Source organism: Rhinoderma darwinii, chromosome 4 (assembly GCF_050947455.1).
Source record: "Rhinoderma darwinii isolate aRhiDar2 chromosome 4, aRhiDar2.hap1, whole genome shotgun sequence".
Taxonomy (NCBI): domain Eukaryota; kingdom Metazoa; phylum Chordata; class Amphibia; order Anura; family Rhinodermatidae; genus Rhinoderma; species Rhinoderma darwinii.
This window is the reverse complement of record NC_134690.1, coordinates 395,980,675-396,007,417: the sequence shown is the minus strand read 5'-3', so window position 1 is coordinate 396,007,417 and position 26,743 is coordinate 395,980,675. Positions and strand designations below refer to the sequence as shown.

Here is a 26,743-nt window from a genome sequence, read left to right as displayed (position 1 = left end):
AGTCAGCTGTACTGTACAGCTGACATCCACCTGTAACGGCAGGAACCGGAGCTAGCTCCGATCCCTGCCATTAACCCCTTCGATGCAGCAATCGAAAGCGATTGCTGCATCGTAGCGGTTACTAGCAGATCGCCAGCCCTGACAGGCAATCGGGACTGGCGACTGCTGTTATGGCAACAGGAGACACAATGGTCTCCTGCTCTGCCATTACGGAAGCCGATTTAGGCCCCGCCGGGAGGCGAAGCCTAATCGGCTTGCTGTCAGTGAATGACTGACAGATCTAATACATTGCACTACATAGGTAGTGCAATGTATTAGAAAAAAAAAAATCTGACCGTTGGAACTTCAAGTCCCCTAGTGGGACTTGAGAAAAAGTGTAAAAAAAGTATAAAAAAGTGTAAAAAAAAGTGCACAAAATAAAAGTTTGAAAACAGTAAAAGTTTCAAGTAATCAAATAAAACACAATCCCCCTTTTACTCTTATCAAGTCCTTTATTATTGAAAAATAATAATAAACCATATGTATTTGGTATCGCCACGACCGTAACGACCGGAGGTATCAAAATATTATATTATTTATTGCACGCGGTGAACAGCGTAAAAAAAACCGTAAAAAACGTTACCAGAGTTTCTGTTTTTTGGTCACTTTGCCCTACAAATATTAGAATAAAAAGTGATCAAAAAGTTGCACGTATCCAAAAATGGTACCTATAAAAACTATAGCTCGTCTTGCAAAAAACAAGCCCTCATACACCTCCGTCGACAAAAAAATTAAAAAGTTATGGTTCTCACAACTTGGCGACAGAAAAAATACATTCTTTTTACAAAAGTAATTTTATTGTGCAAAAAGTTGTAAAACATAAAAAAGTGCTATAAATTAGGTATCGCCAGAATCGTACTGACCCACAGAATAAAGGTAACATGTAGTTTATAACGCATGGTGAACACTGTATAAAAAAACCTAAAAAAGCTGTGCCAGAATTGCGTTTTTTTGTTTACCTGGCATCCCAAAAAATAGGATAAAAGGTGATCAAAAAGTCACATGTACCCCAAAATGGTACCAATAATCGCTACAGCTCGTCCCGCAACAAACCAGCCCTCATACCGCTACGTCTATGAAAAATAAAATTAGTTATGGCTCCAATAAGTCAGGAAATCAAAAAATATGCAGTTGTGCCCGAGGGGAACATTTCTTCTGTTTGAAGAGGCGATTTTTCAAGGACCTAAAATTAGGGAACCAGGAAAGGGAGGGCCCAAACATATCCGCTGGAAGCGACGGTGCCCGTATTATACCAGGACAACACTTTCCCAGCAAAATTCCCCAAACTACAAAGGCGCGGAGTGTGGATCAAAAGGGGGATAAGAAATGACACCATTTATCAGTGCGACACCGGCCTGTGCAGAAAGGATTGCTTCACAGTGTAACACACATCTATGGATTATTTTATTGTTTTTTTTTTACCCCATTATTATACCACCTGACTATGCCCCTTATATACACTCCGCCCGGCTTACATATGCCCTACATTATAAACGGAAACACCAGTAAGACTCCAAACAAAACTACTACCAAGCAAAATCCACGCTCCAAAAGCCAAATGGCATTTCCTCCCATCTGAACCCTACAGCGTGCCCAAACAGCAGTTTCCTTCCACATATATGGCATCGTCATACCCGGGAGAACCCTTTTAGCAATTTTTGGGGTGTGTGTCTCCAGTGGCATAAGCTGGGCACGACATATTTGCCACTGAATGGCATATCTAGGGAAAAATATAAATTTTTAATTTGCACCATCCACAGCGCATTCATTTATGGAAAAGATCTGTGGGGTGAAAATGCTCACTACACGCCTTAATAAATGCCTTGAGGGGTGCAGTTTCCATAATGGGGTCACTTCCCAGGGGTTTATTTTTATTATTTCACATCTGAGCCTCTGCAGTTGTGAACCAAATACTTTGTAAATCGCCAAATTAGGCCTCAATTTTACATGGTACCCTTTCACTCCTGAGCCTGGTCGACTGTCCAGGCAAGAGATTAGGGCCACATGTAGGGTGTTTCTAAAACCAGGAAACCCAGCATAATAATTAGAGAGCTGTCTCGTTATGGTGGCACAAGCCGGGCACCACAGATTGTCCACATATCTGTGGAAAAAATCCCATTTTCACTCTGCAACATCGAGTTCACACTAATTTCTACAAAACACCTGCAGGGTTAACATGCTCACTACACCCGTAGGTAAATGCATTGAGGGGTGTAGTTTCCAAAATGGGGTCACTTCTGGGGGGTTTCCACTGTTTTGGGCCCACAGGCGCCCAGAAACCAATCCAGAAACATCTGCACTCCAAATGGCGGTCCTTCCCTTCTGAGCCCTGCCGTGTGCCCAAACAGCAGTTTATGACCACATATGGGGTATTGCCGTACTCGGTAGAAATTGCTTTACAAATGTTGGGTTCTTTTTTTCCTTTATTTGTTGTGAAAATGAAAAAATTTGCGCTAAAGCTACGTCTTATTGAAGAAAAAGGATTGTTTTTATTTTCACTGCCCAATTCTAATAAATTCTATGAAACATCTGTGGGGTCAAAATGCTCACTACGCCCCTAGATGAATTCCTCAAGAGGTGTAGTTTCCTAAATGGTGTCACTTTTTGGGCGTTTTCATTGTTTTTTCCCCTCAGGGGCTTTGCAAATGTGACATGTCCTCCGCAAACCATTCCTGCTCAATGTGATCTCCAAAAGCCAAATAGCGCTCTTTCCCTTCTAAGCCAAGCCGTGTCTCCAAACAGCCGTTTATTACCACATGTGGGGTATTGTTTTACTCGGGAGAAATTGCTTTACAAATTTTGTGGTGCTTTTTCTCCTTCAGTCCTTGTGGAAATGAGTAAAAATAAGCTAAACCTACATTTTCTTTGAAAAAATGTTGATTTTTATTTTCAGGGCCTACTTCCAATAATTTCTGCAAAAAACCTGTGGGGTCAAAGAGCTCACTATACCCCTAGATAATTTCCTCAATGGGTGTAGTCTCCAAAATGGGGTCACTTGTGGGGGGTTTCCACTGTTTTGTCTCCTCAGGGACTTCGTAAATGTGACCTGGCCTCCGCAAACCATTCCTGCTAAACTTGAGCTCCAAAAGCCAAATAGCGCTCTTTCCCTTCTCAGCCCTGCCGTGTGTCCAAACAACCGTTTATTACCACATGTGGGGTATTGTTTTACTCGGGAGAGATTGGTTTACAAATTTTACAGTGCTTTTTCTCCTTCAGTCCTTGTGGAAATGAGAAAAAATTAGCTAAACCTACATTTTCTTTGAAAAAATTTAGATTGTCATTTTCAGGGCCTATTTCCAATAATTTATGCAAAAAACCTGTTGGGTCAAAACGCTCACTATACCCCTAGATAATTTCCTCAATGGGCGTAGTTTCCAAAATGGGGTCACCTGTGGGGGGTTTCCACTGTTTTGTCCCCTCAGGGGCTTTGTAAATGTGACATGGCCTCCACAAACCATTCCTGCTAAACTTGAGCTCCAAAAGCCAAATAGCGCTCTTTCCCTTCTCAGCCTCGCCGTGTCTCCAAACAACCGGTTATTACCACATGTGGGGTATTGTTTTACTCGGGAGAAATTGCTTTACAAATTTTACGGTGCTTTTTCTCCTTTAGTCTTTGTGAAAATGAGAAAAAAAATCGCTAAACCTACATTTTCTTTGAAGAAATGTTGATTTTAATTTTCACGGCCTACTTCTAATAATTTCTGTAAAAAAGCTGTGCGGTCAAAATGCTCACTGTACCCCTAGATAATTTCCTTGAGGTGTGTAGTTTCCCAGATGGGGTCACTTTTGGGGGATTTTGACTGTTTTGGCACCGCAAGAGCCCTTCAAACCTGACATGGTGCCTAAAATTTATTCTAACAAAAATAAGGCCCCAAAATCCACCAGGTGCTCCTTTGCTTCTGAGGCCAGTGCTTCAGTCCAGTAGCACGCTACGGCCACATGTGGGATATTTCCTAAAACTGCAGAAACTGGGCAACAAATATGGAGTTGCATTTCTCTGGTAAAACCTTCTGTGTTATAAAAAAAATTGTACTAAAAATTTATTTCTGCAAAAAAATATGAAATTTGTAAAATTCACCTCTACATTGCTTTAATTCCTGTGACATGTGTAAAGGGTTAAGACATTTTCTAAATGCTGTTTTGAATACTTTGAGGGGTGAAGTTTTTAAAATGGGGTGACTTTTTGGGGGTTTCTAATATATAAGGCCCTCAAAGCCACTTCACAACTGAACTGGCCCCTGTAAAAATGGCCTTTTGAAATTTTCTTGAAAATGTGAGAAATTGCTGCTAAAGTTCTAAGCCTTGTGAGGTCATAGAAAAATAAAAGGATGTTCAAAAAACGATGCCAATCTAAAGTAGACATATGGGTGATGTTAATTAGCAACAATTTTGGGTGGTATAACTGCCTGTCTTACAAGCAGATACATTTAAATTGAGAAAAATGCTAATTTTTGCAATTTTTCGCTAAATTTTGGTGTTTTTCACAATTAAATACTGAACATATCGAGCAAATTTTGCCAGTAACATAAAGTCCAATGTGTCACGAGAAAACAATCTCAGAATCGCTTGGATAGGTGAAAGCATTCCGGAGTTATTACCACATAAAGTGACACATGTCAGATTTGAAAAATGAGGCTCGGTCAGGAAGGTCAAAAGTGGCTAAAGAGGGAAGGGGTTAAATTACTATGTAGACTGGTTCAAGTCAATGTTGTGGTTGCTCATGTTCAGCCTCCGGTGGCCGTAACTGTCCTCTTATAGATATCACCGATCAGTCCCAGCACATTTTATTACCACTACAGTCCACAATTCATATCAATCTTCTCACCAAAATTCTCCATCTTCAGACTTCTTGTCCAGCGCTGCCCTTACTTTCGGATCAACATAATTCCACTCTGGGGCCCTAAAATAGAGAAAAGCAGAAATGTGTAATTATTGGATCAGTGTCGTACACAGAATAAAGGGGTCCCATAGCAAAGAGTCAACCGGAACCGGGCACCCCATTATGGTGCCAGGTTTTGCTACCAAGGACAGAAGGGCTTGAAGTTTCTTTCCCCCTCCACCCCTTTGCCTTGACTCTTGGGCTAATTCCCCACCTCCTTGGGTTGGTTTTAATGCAATGTCTCTGGAGGGGGGGGGGGGGGGGGGGGGGGAATCCTGCACAGGTTCTCGCCATGTAATAGCAAAGGAGATGGGCCCCGTCTCTCCAAGGGCCACAAGGCATCTGCATGGTCTGCCTCTATGTAATTACGCCCCAATTCATCAGATGTATATATAGTGTTCTAAATTTTTTTTGTCATATTCCTATATACTGCAGCCTACATTGTTTAATTCCTTAGATGGCGACACATGGTACCTGGTTCTACATCTGTGAACATCATCCTTTTACAGTGCTGTCTTTATGGTTAGGTTCTGCTGGATTAAAGCCGCTCATACACATTATTGATAAATATGATTATTTCAATGGAGAGAATGGAATTAGCAGCTGCCAATCAAATTTGGCGCCGCTTATCTCTACAAGGTGACTGTCGATCTGCCACCATACACTTTAGATTGTCAGGCAATCCTGACAAAATCATCGGTTTCTGCCCTCTAGCATCTTATCTGTATGACCAGCTGTGGACACTTCAAGAAGTTAACTTGACCGTAAACATTAGAAAAAAGTGGGCCAACCCATTGGATCTAATGTGTAAGGGGGCAGCCGACAGTATTGGTGAATTTCAATATGCCTGTTCCCCCAGAAGATAAGTAGCACCAGAAGTGTTTTGCAGCTGCTTTTCCCCCTCTCTCCATTGAAATACACATGTATGATAGCCGAGCCAAGCGAGCATGTTTATAGGGGATTTGTGGGAGAAATAACTGTCAGCAGAGCGAATACTCAGCCTACAGCTTACTAATGTGTGTGACTATTACAAGTAACTGATATGGTTTAATAGCAGCTTGGAATTTTCTCAAACCCAAATCGGTAAAGTCTGCAGTACCCGCAATGAACCACTAGGTGTCAGTCACACCTCATATTATTTTCTATTTGCATTGCAAGTTGTGCAGTGAGATATGAACTATATAGGAGTTCAGTATTTACTCATCACTCCAGGGTCCGTCCCATTCCACTTCGCCCCAGGGGTTCCTCACTCTAATCAGCTGCACATTTTTACCTCGGTAGAGAACCTGGAATAGAAACAGCAAAAAATATATGAGAGTTAAGGGGGTTTTACACGGGACGATTATTGGGCAGACAATGTTCACATAACGCTCGTTGCTGATAATTGACCTGTGTATACAGGGCAGCGATCAGCAGATGAACGAGCAAATGCTGGATCATCTGCTGATCGTATCATTTTAAAAAAATCTGCTTTTCAATGTATTTGATGCGTGAAACACGAACAGCACACGGAATTGTCCGTGTTTTCACGCACCCATAGACTTCAATGGGCGCTAGGTGCATGAAAACGAACCAATATAGGACATGCAGTGAGTTCCACGCAATGGACACAAGCCGCGTAAAAAGCAACGCATGTGTGAATGGCCCCATTGAAATGAATGGGTCCGTGTGCTGTCAGTGAATTCAACACGCCTCACACGGACGATTATTCCGCGCGTCTGAATGAGCCCTTAATGTGATATCTGATAATCCCACATCCATGTAGCTAAAGCCACTGTCTCTACGATGTCACTATGTAATAGGGACCCATAGGAACTTCATGTGCCTCCGAACAGGGACCTGTTTTCTATGGTACATTTTCTCTTTACCTCTTCAGCTCCAGTGACTGAATACGCATGTCCTTTCACCAGCTTCCGGCTTGTGATGGCTTCAGTGTCATAGGCATTTGCAATCTATTTGGAATAAAATTAGCAAATTTCAAGAAATAAGAGTCTATTGGCTGTAGAATAATAGTTTTTCCTACTTTAGAAAGCCAGTGTAATAATTATATCATAATTTCAGTTTATAGTTTATAGTTTGTCCACTTGAGGAAGCCAAAGAACCAAATTTGCAACGACTATATCAAGGCTGTAGTTCACAGCTTTTCCACAGGAGGGAGACAATGACCTTACATTTGTAATGGCTATTTCATTAGCAATTTTAATATCATAGCTGTAGTTTATGCTTAACCACTTGAGGGCGACAGTGAAACGCACATTTGGAATACCTACATATACCTATTTTGTAGCTGCAGTTTATAGTTTGACCACTTGAGGGAGACAATGAGAACAGGTTGGGAGATATGCAACTAACTCAGCTGCTGGGCGACAGTGGATCTCCTGCCCTTGTGAACATCTGTACATATAATAACTTAACCCCTTCCCCCTGCTTGCATTCTGGGCCCTAATGTCCAAGCCATTTTTTACATTTTTCCATTGTCACATTCGAAGTGCTGTAACTTTTTTATTTTTGCGTCGGCATAGCTGTATAAGGTCTTGTTTTTTGCGGGACGACTTGCAGTTTTTATTGGTACCATTTGAGAGTAGATGCGACTTTTTGATCACTTTTTATCACATTTTTTTTAAGTCAGGATTAACAGAAAACAGCAATTTTTCCATTGTTTTTTATTTTATTTTTTACGCCGTTCACAGTGCTGGTTAAATAATGCAATAGATTTATAGTCGGGGTCGTTACGGACGCGGCGATACCAAATATGTGTAACTTTTTTGCTTTATTGTAGTTTTTTTTAATAGTAAAGCAGTTTGTAAGGGGAAAAAGTGGGGTTTTCATTTTTTTTGTTTCACTTTTTTTTTAAAATTAACTTTATTAAACTTTTTTACTTTTTTACTAGTCCAGCTGCCATAGAAGACACAGACACTCGGCGATTTTATCGCCGGGTGTCAGTGAGATGAGAGGGAGCTCCCTCCCTCTCTCTAAAACCACTCAGATGCGGTGCTCGCTATTGTGCACCGCATCTGAAGGGTTAAACGGGTGAGATCGATACTAATATCGATCTCACCCGGCAGAGCAGGGACGCCCCCAGCCCTCAGCTGCCTCTGGCAGCTGAGAGCAGGGAGATTTCACGGTTCCCTGCTCTGTTTACTTTATTCTACAGCAGCGACGTAGAATAGCGGCGCTCTAGAATAAAGCCCACTAATGACCGCCGTAAAAAGGCGTATCGGCGGTCATTAAGGTGTTAATAACCTCTTATTATTATTGTTATTATTATTATTATTTATTATTATTATTATTAGACAATGCTTTACATCAATTGAGCATCCGAGCAATGATTCCGCCTTCAGGGCTTTCTGTATAATCTGGTATAGATCGGCCGGCGCCTTATCCAAGTGATATAGCTCAGAGATTCCTCCAGTGAAGTCTTCAAAACCTTCAATTGTGCTTCCCCCTGTCAGAGCTTCATATGATCCGTTCAACCTGTCAGCACAAGACATGGATGAGATTAATGGAGGTGCAATATATTTTGTTTAATATTCTCCAATATTTCTCTCCTGTTCTTTAGTCCTTGCACTGTGATTTATCTATAGACTGCAGTACCTTTAACCCACCACTAGATGTCAGATAAGTTCTATGGTAAGTACACCCAGTTTTTACCATGACTTTGCCACAGGTTTCCTTTAAACAGAAAGACTCACATATTCATTTTAGTTTCATAAATTATTTGTAATTCTGTAGTAGAAAAATAATGGGTTTTTTTTGTCTTGTTTTTTTAAACTTCCCTGGGAAATCTAACATTTTGGAGACATAGGCCTCATTCACACGGCAGGGTTTCCCGTCCGGGTGCCGGCCGTTCATAAATCGGCCGGCACCCGGCTGCATTAGGAATGATAGACCCCTAATGGGGCTATTCACACGACCGATTTTTTGACGGCCGGAAAATCCGGCCGTCAAAAAATAGGACATGCTCTATCTTTGCCCGGGCACCCGGCCGCCCGGCTCCCATAGAAGTCTATGGGGCCGGGTATTACACGGCCATCACCGGAATGTGTTCCGAGTGATGGCCGGGTTTCCCGTGGCTTGCGCTCTATCTCCTCCTCCTCACAGCGCAGAGTGCATGTGAGGAGGAGGAGTTGATGCCATTCTGACGAATGGCATCGCTGCACACTGTGTTGCAGGGCCGGGGTGTGCAGCAGGTGGAGGGAGCGCTGCGCTGGCTCCCTTCCCCTGCTTGTTAAAAGCACCCTGGCTCGGCGACACCTTAGATGGCGCCGCTAGTAGCAGCAGCTGCTGCGGCTGCTACTACTGCAGCGACGCCACTATAGCAGAGCGGGGAGGTATCTCCCCGCTCTGCTATGTGCTAGCCGCACTTTAGCTCCTTGAAGGAGCGGAATCCCCGTGTGTTCGGGGATTCCGCTCCTGGACAGAGCGCTTGATGTCTCTGTCCATATCTGGGCAGTGACATCAGGGGAAACTCCTGAAGCGGAATCCCCGAACACATGGGGATTCCCCTTCAGGAGCTGCCGCTGATGTCACTGTCCGGATCTGCCCGGCCCGGCACGGATGCATAACTTTATGCAAACCGGCCGGGCAGAATGGCCGATTTTACCGGCCGGCACTCGGGCTCGGACCCGACCCGGTCGTGTGAATCCCGCCATAAACTTCCTTCCTATATTGTCTGTGTAGACAGTGCTGCAGGGTGCGTGTGCTTTATGGCAGCTCAAATGAATGAGATTCCATTGACAAATAAGTGTCATTGATTATTGGGGGCTGTGTGTGGCACTGTCTATGAGAGGTGTGTAATATCTACAGGGGCTGTGTGTGGCACTATCTATGAGAGGTGTGTAATATCTACAGGGGCTGTGTGTGGCACTATGTACAGGGGGCTGTGTATGGCACTATGTACAGGGGGCTGTGTGTGGCGCTATCTATGGGGGGTGTGTAATATCTACAGGGGCTGTGTGTGGCACTATCTATGAGAGGTGTGTAATATCTACAGGGGCTGTGTGTGGCACTATGTACAGGGGGCTGTGTGTGGCACTATGTACAGGGGGCTGTGTGTGGCACTATGTACAGGGGTCTGCATGTATGTGGTATTTTACAGTGTGTGGTATTATTATATTCAGGCGCGCAGTGTTTGGTGCTATTATATTTAGGGGTACAGTATGTGGCACCATGATAACTTTATTTTCATTTATAGGTGTGGAAATGTTGGAAAAGTGAGGAGACGTCTGAGTGGCAAATTCTGCAGAAATGGGTCATGGCCGGGAGAAGTCGTCATGCGCTCTGGACCGGATGGAGAAGAAAAGAGGAAAAAAACTACTAGAATCTGAGACATCGTCACCTGTGAGTCACTAGATTTATAGAGAATCTGTCCCCTCTCCTGACATTTTTTTTATAGGAAATCCTTGTATTTCACAAAAAGTCTTTCTGCGGTCCAGGACTGATAGACAATTCCCCTTATCAGGAGAATGTGTCCCTGCACAGTGTGATACTGTCAGTATGTAGGGACACAGCCCTGTGACAAGGGGAATCCGTAACACCCATTTGTTAATGCTTGCCCAAAAAGGTAGTGTTAAAAATAGTTATGGCGCGGCAGGGCGGCGGTGCGCAAGGGGGGCCCAAGTTTGGGTAACAGCCCAGGGCCCATCGTCTACTTAATCCGCCACTGCATATAATGAGCACTTACAACCCATCCTAAAAATTATTTTTTAATCAGATGGGTTTTATTCTTAGAATCAAAGGCAAACGTAATTGGTCCCTATTAATAGAAGGAGTAAGTCACTAGAATAGTTGTGACCAATTACTTCATATATAGTGTTACTATCCTGGCTTATATAGGCCTCCAGCAGTACAAGCTGTCATTAACTTGGCCCCACTGTAATGGTAATGAAATGACTTGTCTCTTTCTGTCCCAGTCTACACAGAAAAGCTAAGAAGAGTGTAATGTGAAAAAGGAAATTTGGAGCTCTATATCAGAAAGATACAGCTCTGATCCCTATAAATATATAATGGTGAGAGAAAGCGAAACACGGCGCCACATGGTGCAGATTACCCAAGTGGGAATGGATAATATGAGAAGAGTGATGCTTACCTTGAAGCAATGAAAATCGAGCGATGGAGAGAAAGGTGCTGCTGCTGCCAGGACTCGAGGCCGGTGATTCAAGATGAACGACCGCAGATACTATGCTGGGTGAGCTGGAGAAAAAGAGTCTGCAAGGGCGCTGCTGCACACGGATGAGACCGAAGTGAAAATATTCGATGAAAATATTCAATGATATTCAATGATAATTGAAGGTAATAAATAATAAAATTTAATGGTAATATGACTACGCGTTTCAATGCCGTACCGGCATCTTCATCAGGTCATTGAATATCATTGAATATTTTCATCGAATATTATTATCATCATTCCGAAGTTTTCACTTCGGTCTCATCCGTGTGCAGCAGCGCCCTTGCAGACTCTTTTTCTCCAGCTCACCCAGCATATAAATATATAATAAAATTATTCAAAACAGAATTTTGGATCTGAATATCAAATGTTGCAGATATTTGGAGTTTCACTTAAAATGCATTTTACCTGTGTGATAACAGCCATTATGTAAATTATGCAATTATGTAAATCTATAGGGTGTGTCGGCTTGTCAAATAGAGATATAAATATTATTTACTTGGCATAGGCCTTCTCCAGCAGTGCACTCCAGAACTCGTCACCTTCTGCTGAATGGACAAACACCAGGTGTCCATTTTTTGTTGGCAGCCGATCATCCACGACAACATCCACCCACTCACCATATTGCCAGAACTGAAAATGGGAAAGGACGTTACAATATAATGAACATAATCTTAAATCTTCATATAATGCTAAATAACTTTGCTTATATTTTGCTTTATTAGCTGCATCATGTCTTATGCTCCATTCACACCCACAGCTACATTAAGAACTCTGCTGGTTTGAAGTCAGCTTTCTGGCTGCAGGATCCAGGGGGAAGTTACACGGTTAAAACTGTCCGCTTGCGCCTCTCATAACTGTGTCCACTCCCTGCCCCGCTATACACACTTGTAGATTGAAGCCACATCTGGTCTGCAGCCTACAAATTAAGCGGGAAATCTACGCAGGCCGGCGTAATGCAGTGAAGTCATCATGCACCATGCCGCGGACAGCACAGCCCAAAAGAGACCTATAGCCTGAGCTGCTCCGTTCATCATGGTATTAGGGTAATCTTATTATTTTTTGGGTGCATTTTATTGTGTGTGAGCACTATTACTGTGTGCGGACACATAGGGGGGCATTATTATTTTGTTAAGGGGGCACTATTACTGTGTGGGGCACAAAGGGATGCACTATTACTGTATAGGGCAAAACGGGCAGGGCACTATTACCAACTAGGGCACTCTTTTGAGGGGCCAACTATAGATATGGGGGCATGTGGGGCAGCAGCAGGTCCAGGGGGAAGCAGGATGGTACTGCTAACAGGGCAACAGGATGAGAAGTTTGTGTAGAGGGTGGGGAATAGGTAGTGAGGGTGCTGGAAAAGCGAGGAGACAGATGTTTGAGCAGCAAACTCTGCAGAGACGAGTTGTAGCCGGGAGAAGTCGTCATGGCGGTCTGGGCCGAATGAAGAAGAAAAGGAAAAGTGAACGACACCAATTAGGGAAGACATAACCTGTGAGTCACTAGATGTAACTGTATTGCAATCACTTATATGATTTGCAGAGCGCCTGTGTAAAACTGGCATCTACCATTATATGGTCACTATATTGCATTATTATTGGTCTTTGTATAGTGGTTTTCATTCAGTAAAAGTGTGGTGGTATTATTCAGTCACTATGGGGTGGTAATGTGTGGTCATGATGTGGTGGTAATATTTAGCTCCAGTATAGTGGTTACTGTATATGTAAAGGATCTGCCAGGCACAGCTTCTGTGTCAACGCCCATAGGTAATCAGTCTGCACCTGCTTCTATGTCTGTGAGACTGACTCCATCTTCCACCACTCAGGATGGCAGGCTTAGGAGTGGGAGAGCCTATCACAGCCTGGCCAGACGGAGCTAGCTCCCGCCCTCTGTCTATTTATACCTGCCTTTCCTGTTCCTCCTTTGCTTGTGATTCTTCTCTGTTGGTTTCCTGGCCCTGCTGCAGCTTCTTGAACTACTGATCCTCTGCTTGTGATTGACCTTGGCTTTTCTGACCACTCTTCTGCTCTGCGTTTTTGTACCTCGCTCATCTCCTGTTTTGACTCGGCTCGTTCACCTCGCTTGTTGCTCACGGTGTTCCCATGGGCAACTTCCCCATTTCCCTGGCTTCTTTGTACCCTTGTCTGTTTGTCTGTCGTGCACCTATTGAGTGTAGGGACCGTCGCCCAGTTGTACCCCGTCGCCTATGGCGGGTCATTGCAAGTAGGCAGGGACTGAGTGGCGGGTAGATTAGGGCTCACTTGTCTGTTTCCCTACCCCGATATTACATAATCACAAGCCAGGAGGAACAGGAAAGGCAGGTATAAATAGACAGAGGGCGGGAGCTAGCTCCGTCTGGCCAGGCTGTGATAGGCTCTCCCACTCCTAAGCCTGCCATCCTTAGTGGTGGAAGATGGAGTCAGTCTCACAGACATAGAAGCAGGTGCAGACTGATTACCTATGGGCGTTGACACAGAAGCTGTGCCTGGCAGATCATTTACAGTATAACTATTATTTACAGGCTTTATACAGTACAGAAGACTCTGCTGAGCGGAGGATGCAGCTGCCTTACTCCCCGAACACAGAAAGAGACATACTCGGCCCATAAAGTCTGCTGTATTGTACACAGCCTGCCTGTCCTAGCACCGGGAGAGAACACTGGCTGACTACGACTACTGTTACTACCGTTTTTTACTAGCACAGCGGCAGTACAGCAGAATTTGCTGCCGGTTTTTGGGAAGAAAGGATCCCAGACTCCTCTCCAGAAGAAGGGGGAGTGTGCTGTGAACAACACTCCAAGTTCTGCCAAAGCTTAATAATGAATTTTTTATTTCCCCTTGGTAAAATCCCGTGCACGAGGTTCCCACAACTCTACTGACACCTGCTGGTTCAGTGTATGCGGCACATGTTTTGTTACAGAGCTGTACTTACAGTGCTGGAAAAGACACTACATCTTCGACAATACAATGCAACAGTGCAGATAGGAGCTCAGCTAAGCTATTAATGATTAACTCTGGAAGACGCATGTACCCGCCTAGGGAGCCACCTTGCCACACTGTGATGGAGGCACTCATTGGTACAGAAGGTCAGGGAGAGATGAGTGTGGTTGGCGGTTAACTCACGGCTACCTGGTCTTCTTCTGCTCTGAGCACCAGCACTGCACACAGGGACTTGTCGCCATTCAGCGCCAGGATGTAGTGTGAGGCAGCACGCACAATGTCCTGACACCGTCACACACTACGTTCTTACGCTGGATAGCATCAGGACCAAGAGCAGTGGAACACAAAGCACACTGGAATCAACGACCTGAGCAGAAGAGGAGCAAAAATAATCTGGAGCCACTATCTATGTATCACAGTCTACAGGATACACTGTGTGGCACTATCTACAGGGGCATCGGGTGTGGCGTTGTCTACAGGGGGCACAGTGTGTGTGTGTTGTGCTTAATTTGTATGGGGAACAGCGTGTGCATGTGGTGCTCTATTGTTTGGGGCACAGATTGTGCATGGGGTGATTTGTTTGTATGGGGCACAGCTTGCGGCACTATTCGCAGAGGACATAGCATGTAGCCCTTTTTAAGCCGTCACTGTGTGTTGGGCGCTTTATTTAACTGGTGCACAGCCTACAGCATTATTTTCAGGGGGCACTGTGTGTGACACGATTGTATTTAGGGGGCATTGTGCGTGACACGATTGTATTCAGGGGGCATAGTGTGTGATGGGGTACAATTTGCCAAATCTTCGTGGGGCACCAAAATACCTTGTCCAGGCCTTGGAAACATGAAGTCATACCCACAATCTCCTAACCTTGCCCACATTATTACAGAGTTCTTCTACTTTCCTCTGTGCAACCTCTCTTTAAAATAGAATAGTCCAGCCATTGTCTGCCAACTTGATTGTAGAATCACTGCAGTCATTAGCTGTGGTAACTGCATGTCCCATAATGCCTTGCGTAGGCATCAATTAAGGAGGTGTATCCAGATCTATCAGTAGCTATAGTTATATAGATCATTCCAAATTATGAGAAGGATGCCAGAAAGACACAGATTTAAGGCACAGGAGAGGCAGCAGACTTTGCCCTATGCAGCAGCATGCATGTCACAGGCAGTGAGCAATCTCTAGCCCACTGCAGGGAGGGGCAGACATGATTGTAGACAATAGCTTCACATCTACAGAAAACAAGAAGCCGCCTGAAAGAGATTTAGTGACAACAGCAGAATACACAGGGTTATGCAGATTTGGGGTTTTCTCATTGCAAGTAGTAGTCAGCAGAATCCTGAAATCATCATCAACATCATCATGGAGAACAAGACACGATGCAAAGCAAAATCAGTGCTAGAAAAGGACTGTATGTTCTGTAATATTAACAGGGACTGAACGTGATCCTGTTACCTGGAAGTGGAAGATTCCGGCATAGCCCTTTTGAAAACTCTGGTTCTCTGGAACAACTTGGGCCAAGATGTTCGGGTCCAATGTGAGAGATGCAATGGCAGCGAGGAGCCAGCAGTCCCCTGTGTAGTGTGGATATTGCATTTACTGTATTATAACGTGAAGACACATTTACCAATGCCAGACAGGTGCAAAAAGCCACAAAAATGTATTACGGAAACATCTTATATTTTTCAATTACCCTCCATAAGCTTAAACTTTATAGTCAGTGATCAGATGACCCCAGCAATGCAGTAGAAGGGGGTGACATTACTATATGGAAAGATAATGTAATAGATTTTACTTTAGTCATTCATTAACATTAAGGAGTACTCCGCCCAAATACTCAGGAGAAAGCCCAGGGACTGAAGGCATTTGGGGGATGGGGGTATCTCTGGAATTTATACTTGTATTCTAATTGCCCAGAGTTTTTACAGAGGTAAACAGTCTGGAAATTCCAATTTTCTTATTTTTTAAATTCGGTTTGGCGTTTTAAATATCCACATCATGTCGTTTTTCGGTCCAACATTCTGTGCTAATTAATGTCCTAATATAAATTTATAGCTGTCAGAGCTCTGTTTTTTGACACCCAGATACCTTGCATAGACAGAATATGCTGGCAGCCACCACTAGGGGGAGTGTACTGTATACGGTTTTATTATTGAGTTCGGTGTATAAACAGTATGCAGTGAGCTCCCTCTAGTGGTGGCTACAGGCAGCCCGAATTTTTACATTTAACCCTTTGGAGATGTAACCATAACTTTTTTATTTTTCCGTCGACATAGCCGTAGGAGGGCTTGTTTTTTACGGGATGAGTTGTAGTTTTTAATGGTACCATTTAATGTACTATATAATGTACTGGGAAACAAAAAAAAAACGGGAAAAAAACGCGGTTACGCCATTGTTTTTTGGGTTTCGTATTTACAGCATTCACCATGCGGTAAAATCAACATGTTAACTTTATTCTACGAGTTGATAAGCTGACGGCGATACCAAATTTCTATCGTTTTTTATGTTTTACCACTTTTACAAAGAAAAAACGTTTTGTGTTAATAATGTTTTATTATATTTTCGGCGATTGAGTGGTGTAAGGGCTTGTTTTTTGCGAGACGAGCTGTAGTTTTTATTGGTACAATTTTGGAATACATGCGACTTTTTGATCACTTTTTATTTCATTTTTGTGGAGCGCTAAGTGGACCAATAAACAGCAATTCTGGCAATTTATTTATTTTTCACCGGTTCACCAATGTGGGTTAAATCATGTTATTTTGTAATAATTTGGACTTTTACGGACATGGCAATACAAGTTAGGTTTTGTTTTTTAACATTACTTTAGGGAAAAATGTGTAGTTTTTTTTTTAAAAAAAACGGTTAATATTTTTTTGTACATTAAAAACAATTTAACTGTGATTTACTTTTTTTTTATCAATCCCCCTAGGGACAGTATATCGTGATTCTGATATGAGATATCTTCGGTTTTGCCCTTTGCAGTGTAACATGCAGCCGACACCCGCTCAGTTTGGAGCGCACTCAGTCCGTGAGCCCGCTCCATACTTCCCCTTGGCGACTGCCACGTACATGTACGTGGCATGTTGCCAATGGGTTAACTCTATATTTATGTAGGGGATTTGGAGCTCGTTCTTTGACTAATCGTTGCTCTGTTTACACAGGTCAATGATCGTGAACGAGCGTTTACATGAAGGCTAGTCTGCCCGATCACTGGCCCATGTAAAAGGCTTACTTGTAAGTGTATCATCTGAACTCCCACAATGCACTGCTCATCAGTAGCAAAAATTCAGCAGCATTCGGGATTTACCATTGTGTGAACAGCCACCATGTCGTTAAAAAGCAAAGCAACATAAGTACAGCGACAATTTATTAAGTTACTCTGCTTTTTAAGTCGCCTTAACCTGCGGTGCGGTTTTTTAGTCCGCAGTATGTCAATTGTATTTGCGTAATCGCTGCTTTTGTGTTGCAGGATTTTCCTGTTGAATTCAATGGGGAGGTAAAATCCGCAACAAATCGCAGATGTTGCGATTTTTTTTGGCGGAAAAGCTGAGATTCAACCGCAAAAAACGCAACTCAGGAAAAAAACAACAACTTATACTTACCCAGAATTCTATGCTTCTTCGTCCAGGCCGGCCTCCTGGCATGACGTTTCATCCCATGTGACCGCTGAAGCCTGTGATTAGCTGCCACGGGTCACATAAGATGAATCGCCATCCCAGGGCTACAGGACGTCAGAGGAACGTGTCGCTATGGAAAGTATAGCCGTTTTTTTTTCATTGCAGGATTTCCGCAGCGGACATTGCGGGTGAAAAACGGCAGCACAATTTGGTGCAGTTTTTCGGCTGGAATTCCCTGTGGGCAAAAGGGCTGATACGCTGTGTACCTTTATGCAGTGAATCTGCCTTGTGTGAACTTACCCTTATAGAAGCTGTGGCCTAGAATAGCCTATGTAACATTGAGACTGCACCTAGAGGGTAACTCCTGGGCACCAATTCAAAATCTGTAACGGGCCCCCACCTACTGGTGTTTTCTTATGTGGAAGACATGCCTTAAAGAGGCTCTGTCACCAGATTTTGCAACCCCTATCTGCTATTGCAGCAGATAGGCGCTGCAATGTAGATTACAGTAACGTTTTTATTTTTAAAAAACGAGCATTTTTGGCCAAGTTATGACCGTTTTTGTATTTATGCAAATGAGGCTTGCAAAAATCCAAGTGGGTGTGTTTAAAAGTAAAAGTCCAAGTGGGCGTGTATTATGTGCGTACATCGGGGCGTTTTTAATACTTTCACTAGCTGGGCGCTCTGAAGAGAAGTAACATCCTCTTCTCTTCAGAACGCCCAGCTTCTGACAGTGCAGATCTGTGACGTCACTCACAGGTCCTGCATCGTGACGGCCACATCGGCACCAGAGGCTACAGTTGATTCTGCAGCAGCATCAGCGTTTGCAGGTAAGATTTTATACTATAAGATCGACTTACCTGCAAATGCCGATGCTGCTGCAGAATCAACTGTAGCCTCTGGTGCCGATGTGGCCGTCACGATGCAGGACCTGTGAGTGACGTCACAGATCTGCACTGTCAGAAGCTGGGCGTTCTGAAGAGAAGAGGATGATACTTCTCTTCAGAGCGCCCAGCTAGTGAAAGTATTAAAAACGCCCCGATGTACGCACCGAATACACGCCCACTTGGACTTTTACTTTTAAACACACCCACTTGGACTTTTGCAAGCCTCATTTGCATAATTTCAAAAATGGTCATAACTTGGCCAAAAATGCTCGTTTTTTAAAAATAAAAACGTTACTGTAATCTACATTGCAGCGCCTATCTGCTGCAATAGCAGATAGGGGTTGCAAAATCTGGTGACAGAGCCTCTTTAAGGACCCCTTTTGTACCAGGGTCAGTGAATGGGGTCCGTGAAGAGTGGGCCATATCTCACGTTGGTCCCATCTCGACCATGAGTGGTGTTAGCCCGCAAAGGGCCCTTTTCGAAAAAGACCACAACATTACCCACTCAACGGTCACCCTTTACTATATCAGATACAAAGGGGGGTGCAGAAGAACAAGCGCACCATGAGACCTTCTTTTCCCAAATGGTGGGGAATGTTGGTATGAACCAGAAAAATTGTCAAGATTGGGGAAATCTAGTATTAAATGGTGTCACGTAAGGGCATGACCATGTGATTATTTCCCATTGCTTATATAGTGCCAACATATTCTGCGGTGTTGTACAAAAATTTACATCATTCACATCAGTCCATTATGGGGTTTATAATCTGAATTTCCTTCCAATTTTGTCCCCTTTAAGATGACCGGATACCCTAAAAAACCGATAACAATAATCTTTATTTATATAGCGCCACTTTACAATATCTATGGTCAGTTTTAAACAGGATTATGGGAAATAGTAGATTTTTGGGATAAACCCAGTGTAATGACTTCCACCATAGGAACAGATGTCCATTGTTATATAAAAATATGGCGGCTAATGCCTCATAATAATCTTAGAATAATCTATTAGCCATAGCGACTGTACATATATGTTCTCTGTGTCACTGATCATCAGGTTAGAATTGCGCGGCAGCTAATCTCTTGAACTATATTCTGGATATACACCTTTAATAAACAAGAGGAGATTCTCCACCTTACTTTACCCGTGTTTGATTTGTGACTAACTCGGCCCTTGTTCTTTTTCACTGATCCTACAATGTCGGGCAGGAAAGTGGAAACAGAGGTTATTAGCATTATATATCTCAAGTTACGCCGTCCATACCCAATAGCTGCTCAGACGTAGATGTGAGGTCAGTCTGCTGTCAGAATACAGAGAAAGCTGCATAATTATGTAATGTGCGAGGACAGGTCAGGGATGCTACTGAAGCTTGGAGTTTAATGCTGTGTTGATTATCTCTGTACAGCAATGCAGAATATGTTGGCAATTAATAAACCACAGGAGTTAAATGAATATTCATGAGCGACGTTTTTTTTAACCCCTTCAAGACACAGCCTGTTTTGGCCTTCAGGACACAGCCAATTTTTTCAAATCTGACATGTTTCACTTTATGTGGTAATAACTCCGGAATGCTTTTACCTATCCAAGCGATTCTGAGATTGTTTTCTCGTGACACATTGGACTTTATGTTACTGGCAAAATTTGCTCGATACATTAAGTATTTAATTGTGAAAAACACCAAAATTTAGCGAAAAATTGCAAAAATTAGCATTTTTCTAAATTTATATGTATCTGCTTGTAAGACAGATAGTAATACCACACAAAATTGTTGCTAATTAACATCCCCCATATGTCTACTTTAGATTGGCATCGTTTTTTGAACATCCTTTTATTTTTCTATGACATCACAAGGCTTTGAACTTTAGCAGCAATTTCTCACATTTTCAAGAAGATTTCAAAAGGCTATTTTTACAAGGACCAGTTCAGTTGTGAAGTGGATTTTAGGGCCTTATATATTAGAAACCCTCGATAACTCACCCCATTTTAAAAACTTCACCCCTCAAAGTATTCAAAACAGCATTTAGAAATTTCTTAACCCTTTAGATGTTTCACAGGAATTAAGGCAAAGTAGATGTGAAATGTTCAAATTTCTTTTTTTTTTTTGCAGAAATTCATTTTTCATCTATTTTTTTTGTAACACAGAAAGTTTTACCAGAGAAACGCAACTCAATATCTATTGCCCAGATTCTGCAGTTTTTAGAAATACCCCACATGTGGCCCTAGTGCACTTATTGACTGCAGCACAGGCCTCAGAAACAAAGGAGCACCTAGAGGATTTTGGGGCCTCCTTTTTATTAGAAAATATTTTAGGCTCCATGTCGGGTTTGAAAGGCTCTTGCGGCACCAAAACAGTGGAAATCCCCCAAAAGTAACCCCATTTTGGAAACTATACCCCTTGAGGAAATTATCTAGGGGTATAGTGAGCATTTTGACCCCGCAGGTTTTTTGCAGAAATTATTGGAAGTAGGCCGTGAAAATGAAAATCTACATTCTTTCAAAGAAAATGTAGGTTTAGCTTATTTTTTCTAATTTCCACAAGGACTAAAAAGAGAAAATGCACCACTACTTTTGTAAAGCAATTTCTCCCGAGTAAAAAAATACCCTGCATGTGGTCATAAACGGCTGTTTGGACACACGGCGGAGCTTAGAAGGGAAAGAGCGCCATTTGGCTTTTGGAGCTCAAATTTAGCAGGAATGGTTTGCGGAGACCCCGTCGCATTTGCAAAGCCCCTGAGGGACCAAAACAGTGAACACACCAAAAAAGTTACTCCATTTAGGAAACTACACCCCTTGAAGAATCCATCTAGGGGTGTAGTGAGCATTTTGAACCCACAGGGGTTTCATAGATTTTATTAGAATTGGGCAGTGAAGATAAAAAAAATCCTTTTTTTCCAATAAGACGTAGCTTTAGCTCAACATTTTTTATTTTCTCAACAAATAAAGGAATAAAAGAACCCCAACATTTGTAAAGCAACTTCTCTGGAGTACGGCAATACCCCATTTGTGGTCATAAACTGCTGTTTGGGCATACGGCAAGGATCAGAAGAGAAGGAGTGCCGTTTGGCTTTTGGAGCACAGATTTTGCTGGATTGGTTTCTTGACACCATGTCACATTTGCAAAGCTCCTAAGGTACCAGTACAGTGGAAACTCCCCAAAAATGACTCGATTCACGAAACTACACCCCTTGAGGAATTCATCTAGGGGTGTAGTGAGCATTTTGACCCCACAGGTGTTTCATAGATTTTATTAGAATTGGGCAGTGAAAATAAAAAAAATCCTTTTTCTTCAATAAGACGTAGTTTTAGCTGAAAATGTTTCATATTCTCAACAAATAAATGAAAAAAAGCACCCCAACACTTGTAAAGCAACTTCTCCTGTGTACGGCAATACCACATATGTGGTAATAAACTGCTGATTAGGCACAGAGTAGGGCTCAGAAGGGAAGGAGCGCCATTTGGCTTTTGGAGTACAGATTTTTCTGGATTGGTTTCTGGTCGCTATTTCGCATTTGCAAAGTCCCTGTGGGACCAAAACAGTGGATCCCCCCCAGAAGTGACCCCATTTTGGAAACTACACCCCTCAAGGTATTCACCTAGGGGTGTAGTGAGCATATTAACCCCACAGGTGATTGGCAGAAATTGGTGTGCACGCGATGTTGCAGAGTGAAAATGGTTTTTCAATAGATATGCCAATATGTGGCGCCCAGCTTGTGCCACTGGAGAGACACACCCCAAAAATTGTTAAAAGGGTTCTCCCGGGTATGGCGATGCCATATATGTGGAAGTAAACTGCTGTTTGGGCAAACTGTAGGGTTCAGAAGGGAGGTAGCGCCATTTGGCTTTTGGAGCGTGGATTTTGCTTGTAGTAGTTTTGTTTGGAGTCTTACTGGTGTTTCCGTTTATAATGTGGGGGTACATGTAAGGCGGGCGGAGTATATAAGGGGCATAGTCAGGTGGTATAGTGGGGTAAAAAAAAAACAATAAAATAATCCATAGATGTGTGTTATGCTGTGACACAATCCTTTCTGCACAGGCCGGTGTCGCACTAATAAATGGTCTTTACTTATCCCCCTTTTGGTCCACACTCCGCGCCTTTGCAGTTTGGGGAATTTTGCAGGAAAGTGTTGTCCTGGTATAATACGGGCGCCCTCACTTCCAGCGGATATGTTTGGACCCTCCCCTTCCTGGTTCCCTAATTTTAGGGGCCTTGATAATTCGCCACTTGAAACAGAAGAAATGTTCCCCTCGGGCACAACTGCATATTTTTATTTCCTGGCTTATTGGTGCCTTGACTAATTTTATTTTTTCATAGACGTAGTGGTATGAGGGCTGTTTTTTTTTTGTGTGACGAGCTGTAGCTTTTATTGGTACCATTTTGGGGTACATGCGACTTTTTGATCACTTGTTATCCTTTTTTTTTTTGGGAGGCAAGGTGACCAAAAAACAGCAATTCTGGCATATTTTTTTAGTTCTTTTTATACAGCGTTCAGTACGCGTTATAAATTACACGTTACCTTTATTCTGCGGGTCAGTATGATTCGGTGATACCTAATTTATAGCACTTTTTATGTTTTACAACTTTTTGCACAATAAAATAACTTTTGTAAAGAGAATGGATTTTTTCTGTCGCCAAGTTGTGAGAGCCATAACGGTTTTAAATTTTTCGTCGACGGAGCTGTATGAGGGCTTGTTTTTAGCGAGACGAGTTATAGTTTTTATAGGTACCATTTTTGGGTACATGCGACTTTTTGATCACTTTTTATTTCAATTTTTGGAAGACAAAGTGACCAAAAAATAGCAATTAAGTCAGTATTTTTTAGTTATTTTTTTTACGGCGTTCACTGTGCGGAATAAATAACATAATATTTTAATAGTTCAGGTCGTTACGGTCGCAGCGATACCAAATATGTATGGCTTTATTATTTTTTTCAATAATAAATGACTTGATAAGGGAAAAAGGGCGATTGTGTTTTGTGTTATTATTTGAAACTTTTATTGTATTTTTTACAACTTTTATTTTTACTTTTTTTACACTTTTTTTTACACTTTTCTTTAGTCCTACTAGGGGACTTGAAGGTCCAACTGTTTTTTTGATGTTCTAATACATTGCACTACCTATGTAGTGCAATGTATTAGAACTGTCAGTTGTTCACTGACAGCAAGCCGATCAGGCTCCGCCTCCGGGCGGGGCCTAATCGGCTAACGTAATGGCAGATAGGAAGCCATTGTTAGGCATCCTGTTGCCATAGTAGCAGTCGCCAGCCTTGCCATCGCATGGCAAGGCTGCCGATTGCATACAAACCACTTTGATGCAGCGATTGCATTGAATCGCTGCATTTAAGGGGTTAATGCCAGGAATCGGAGCTAGCTCCGGTTCCTGGCGTTAGATCGGGGTGTCCGCTGTAACATACAGCGGACACCCACTGCTGATGACGCCGACTCAGCTTCTGAGCCGGAAGCTGAGCCGGCGCCATCTTGCCGATGGTACCGGAAGCCTCCTGGGCCCCGCCGACGACGGGGCATAGGAGGATTCCGTTACTGGTGGACCGGGAGGTAAGTATTAGCCCTCCGATCGCATTTGCAGCCACCGGCAACCCAGCGATCACGTTGCTGGGGCGCCGGTGGCTATAAACTCCTCACATGCTGCGATCTCTATTGAACGCAGCATGTGAGGGGTTAATCGGTCGGATCGGACGCTAGCTCCGGTCCTGGCCGATACCTCAGGGTGCCAGCTGTAACATACAGCTGTCACCCGGCGGTGATGTCGCTGGCTCAGCTCCTGAGCCAGCTTCATCTCCATCACGTACAGTTACGTGGAGATGCGGGAAAAGGCCATCTCCCATCACGTAACTGTACGTGAAATGGCGGGAAGGGGTTAAAGGAGAAAATGCAGATGAAATTAAAGTGGACCCGTCGCCTCTCCTGTCATGTCTGATTTAGTAAATACTTTTTTTCCCACATGAAATAACAATTCTGGAGCATCTTTTCCTAGGACTCTGTGTTGTGCCATTCCTCTGTTTTTCTTCCTAGAAATTATTGACGCCTGGGTGTTACCATTGACCTTGGAAAAAGGGGTGTGTCCCTACACAGTCACACTCTGTCAGCACTGATTGGACATTGTCAGACTGTGTAGGGACACACCTCCAACTGGTAACACCCAATTGTCAATTTATTCATAAACTTCTAGGAGGAATAACAGAGGAATGGCACAACGCAAAGTTCTAAGAATATATGTCTTAGCGTTGATTTAATGGGGAATACAAGTATTTACTAAAACACATTCCCCATGAAATAACAATTAAGGAGCGTCTTTTCTTAGCACTCTGCGTTTTGCTGTTCCACTGTTGTTCCTCCTAGAAATGTATGGATAAACTGACAATTGGGTGTTACCAGTTGAAAGTGTGTCCCTACACAGACTGCTAATGTCCAATCAAAGCTGACAGATTGAGAGACACGCCTCTTTGACAAGGGGAATGGTAACACCCAGCTGTCAATTTATTAATACATTTCTAAGAGGAATAACAGAGGAATGGCACAACACAGAGATCTAAGGAAAGCTGTTCCAGAATTGTTATTTCATAGGGAATACAAGTATTTACTAAAACAGACGTGTCAGGAGAGGTGGCAAGTCCTCTTTAAGTAGGATCAGGGGGTAAATAATGTAGAGATAATAATAAGCAAAATATATCAATTATATCAAACACATGAACTGCTTACTTACCGAGAGCCCCCTGACGGATATCTCCACGTGTTGCTCCATCTACAATAAACTGGGGGTTTGCACAAATGTCCTATAAAATGATGAAGTAAATGGTCTGTTAGTAAGGACGTAATAACCGCTGTACATTATAAAGCTGAACAGAAATATTTTAAGGGGAAACCCCTCACACTGAAACCTGCAGGATCTGTCCGCACATATCTAATATCTATGGTGGATGGGAGTAGCTGCAAAACACCATACATAGCAATGTGGACATATATCTCCTCTACTATACTGGGATGTATATAGTCTAGCCATGTAACATCTGCGTAATGTCATTTTCCACTATTGGCCTGTCATCGGATGGCATTTGCATGCTGGGCATTGAGGTTTAGTTGCTTGTAGTTTATAATAAATCTGCCCCTTAGATGCTTAACCAGTATCCATGGGCCCCATAGCAAAGTTTATAATGGGGCCCCATTCCATGACCATCTTAGCAGTAAGTGAATTTATGAAATTAACAGTTTGTGGTTTTTATGGTCTTTACTCTGTCCCTTGACTCCTTTCCTATGAGGAAGCGCTGAACGGAAAGCCAAACGGAAACCATAGCTTCCGTTTGCATTACTATTTCAATGGTGATGGACCCGGTGCCAATGGATTTCCGTTTGCCTCCGTTGTAAGGGTTCCGTCGTTTTAATGGAATCAATAGCTACGGGCTTCCCCAGAGCAGGAGACCAGAGTGCTAGTATCCGCTCTGCTCCGGGTCTCTGTGGAATTCCCTGACATCGCTGTCCATATATGGACAGTGTGTCAGAGTCTTCCCCAGAGCAGAGTCCCGGGCAGAGCGCTAGTATAGGCTCTGCTCCGGGACTCTGTGGAATTCCCTGACATCGCTGTCCATATACGGACAGTGTGTCAGGGTCTTCCCCAGAGCGGAGTCCCAGGCAGAGCTCTAGTATAGGCTCTGCTCCAGGACTCTGTGGAATTCCCTGACATCGCTGTCCATATATGGACTGTGTGTCCGGGTCTTCCCCAGAGCGGAGTCCCAGGCAGAGCGCTATTATAGGCTCTGCTCTGGGACTCTGGGGAAACCTCTGACATCGCTGTCCATGCATCGAGTCCCAGTGATGTCAGGAGCACAGCTGGAGTCCCAGGAAGAGCCTTCTAGTGCTCTGCCCGGGACTCCAGCTCTGGGGTTGCCCCTGACATCCATGTCCATATATGGACAGTGATGTCAGGAGCAGAGCTGGAATCCCAGTCAGAGTGCTAGAAGCGGCTCTGCTCTGGGACTCCAGCTCTGGGCAAGCCCCTGACATCACTGTCCATATATGGACACTGATGTTAATGGCTTCCCCAGAGTTCCGGCGCAGAGTCTATACTAGTGATCTGCTCCGGCTCTCGGGTTGCCCTTGATATCATATTCCAGTCCAGGAGGATCCCTTGATGTCACTGTGTATGGACAGTGACGTCAGGGGCTCCAACAGTAGAGAAATCCCCAGCCAAAGCGTCGGCAAC

At 43.3% G+C, this 26,743-nt stretch overlaps 1 protein-coding gene across 1 annotated transcript in view; it reads right to left on the bottom strand.

The window, feature by feature from the left end:
• The window catches only part of LOC142760277 (calpain-8-like), a 56,385-nt gene that overhangs the window by 19,926 nt on the left and 9,716 nt on the right, over nucleotides 1–26,743 (bottom strand). The window contains exons 2-8 of the mRNA XM_075863378.1: nucleotides 25,250–25,319; nucleotides 15,479–15,597; nucleotides 11,584–11,717; nucleotides 8,224–8,392; nucleotides 6,787–6,870; nucleotides 6,119–6,204; nucleotides 4,865–4,939 (exon numbers count right to left, since the gene is read on the bottom strand). Coding sequence (XP_075719493.1) covers nucleotides 4,865–4,939; nucleotides 6,119–6,204; nucleotides 6,787–6,870; nucleotides 8,224–8,392; nucleotides 11,584–11,717; nucleotides 15,479–15,597; nucleotides 25,250–25,319 — 737 coding nt within the window. The remainder of the gene's footprint in view (nucleotides 1–4,864; nucleotides 4,940–6,118; nucleotides 6,205–6,786; nucleotides 6,871–8,223; nucleotides 8,393–11,583; nucleotides 11,718–15,478; nucleotides 15,598–25,249; nucleotides 25,320–26,743) is intronic.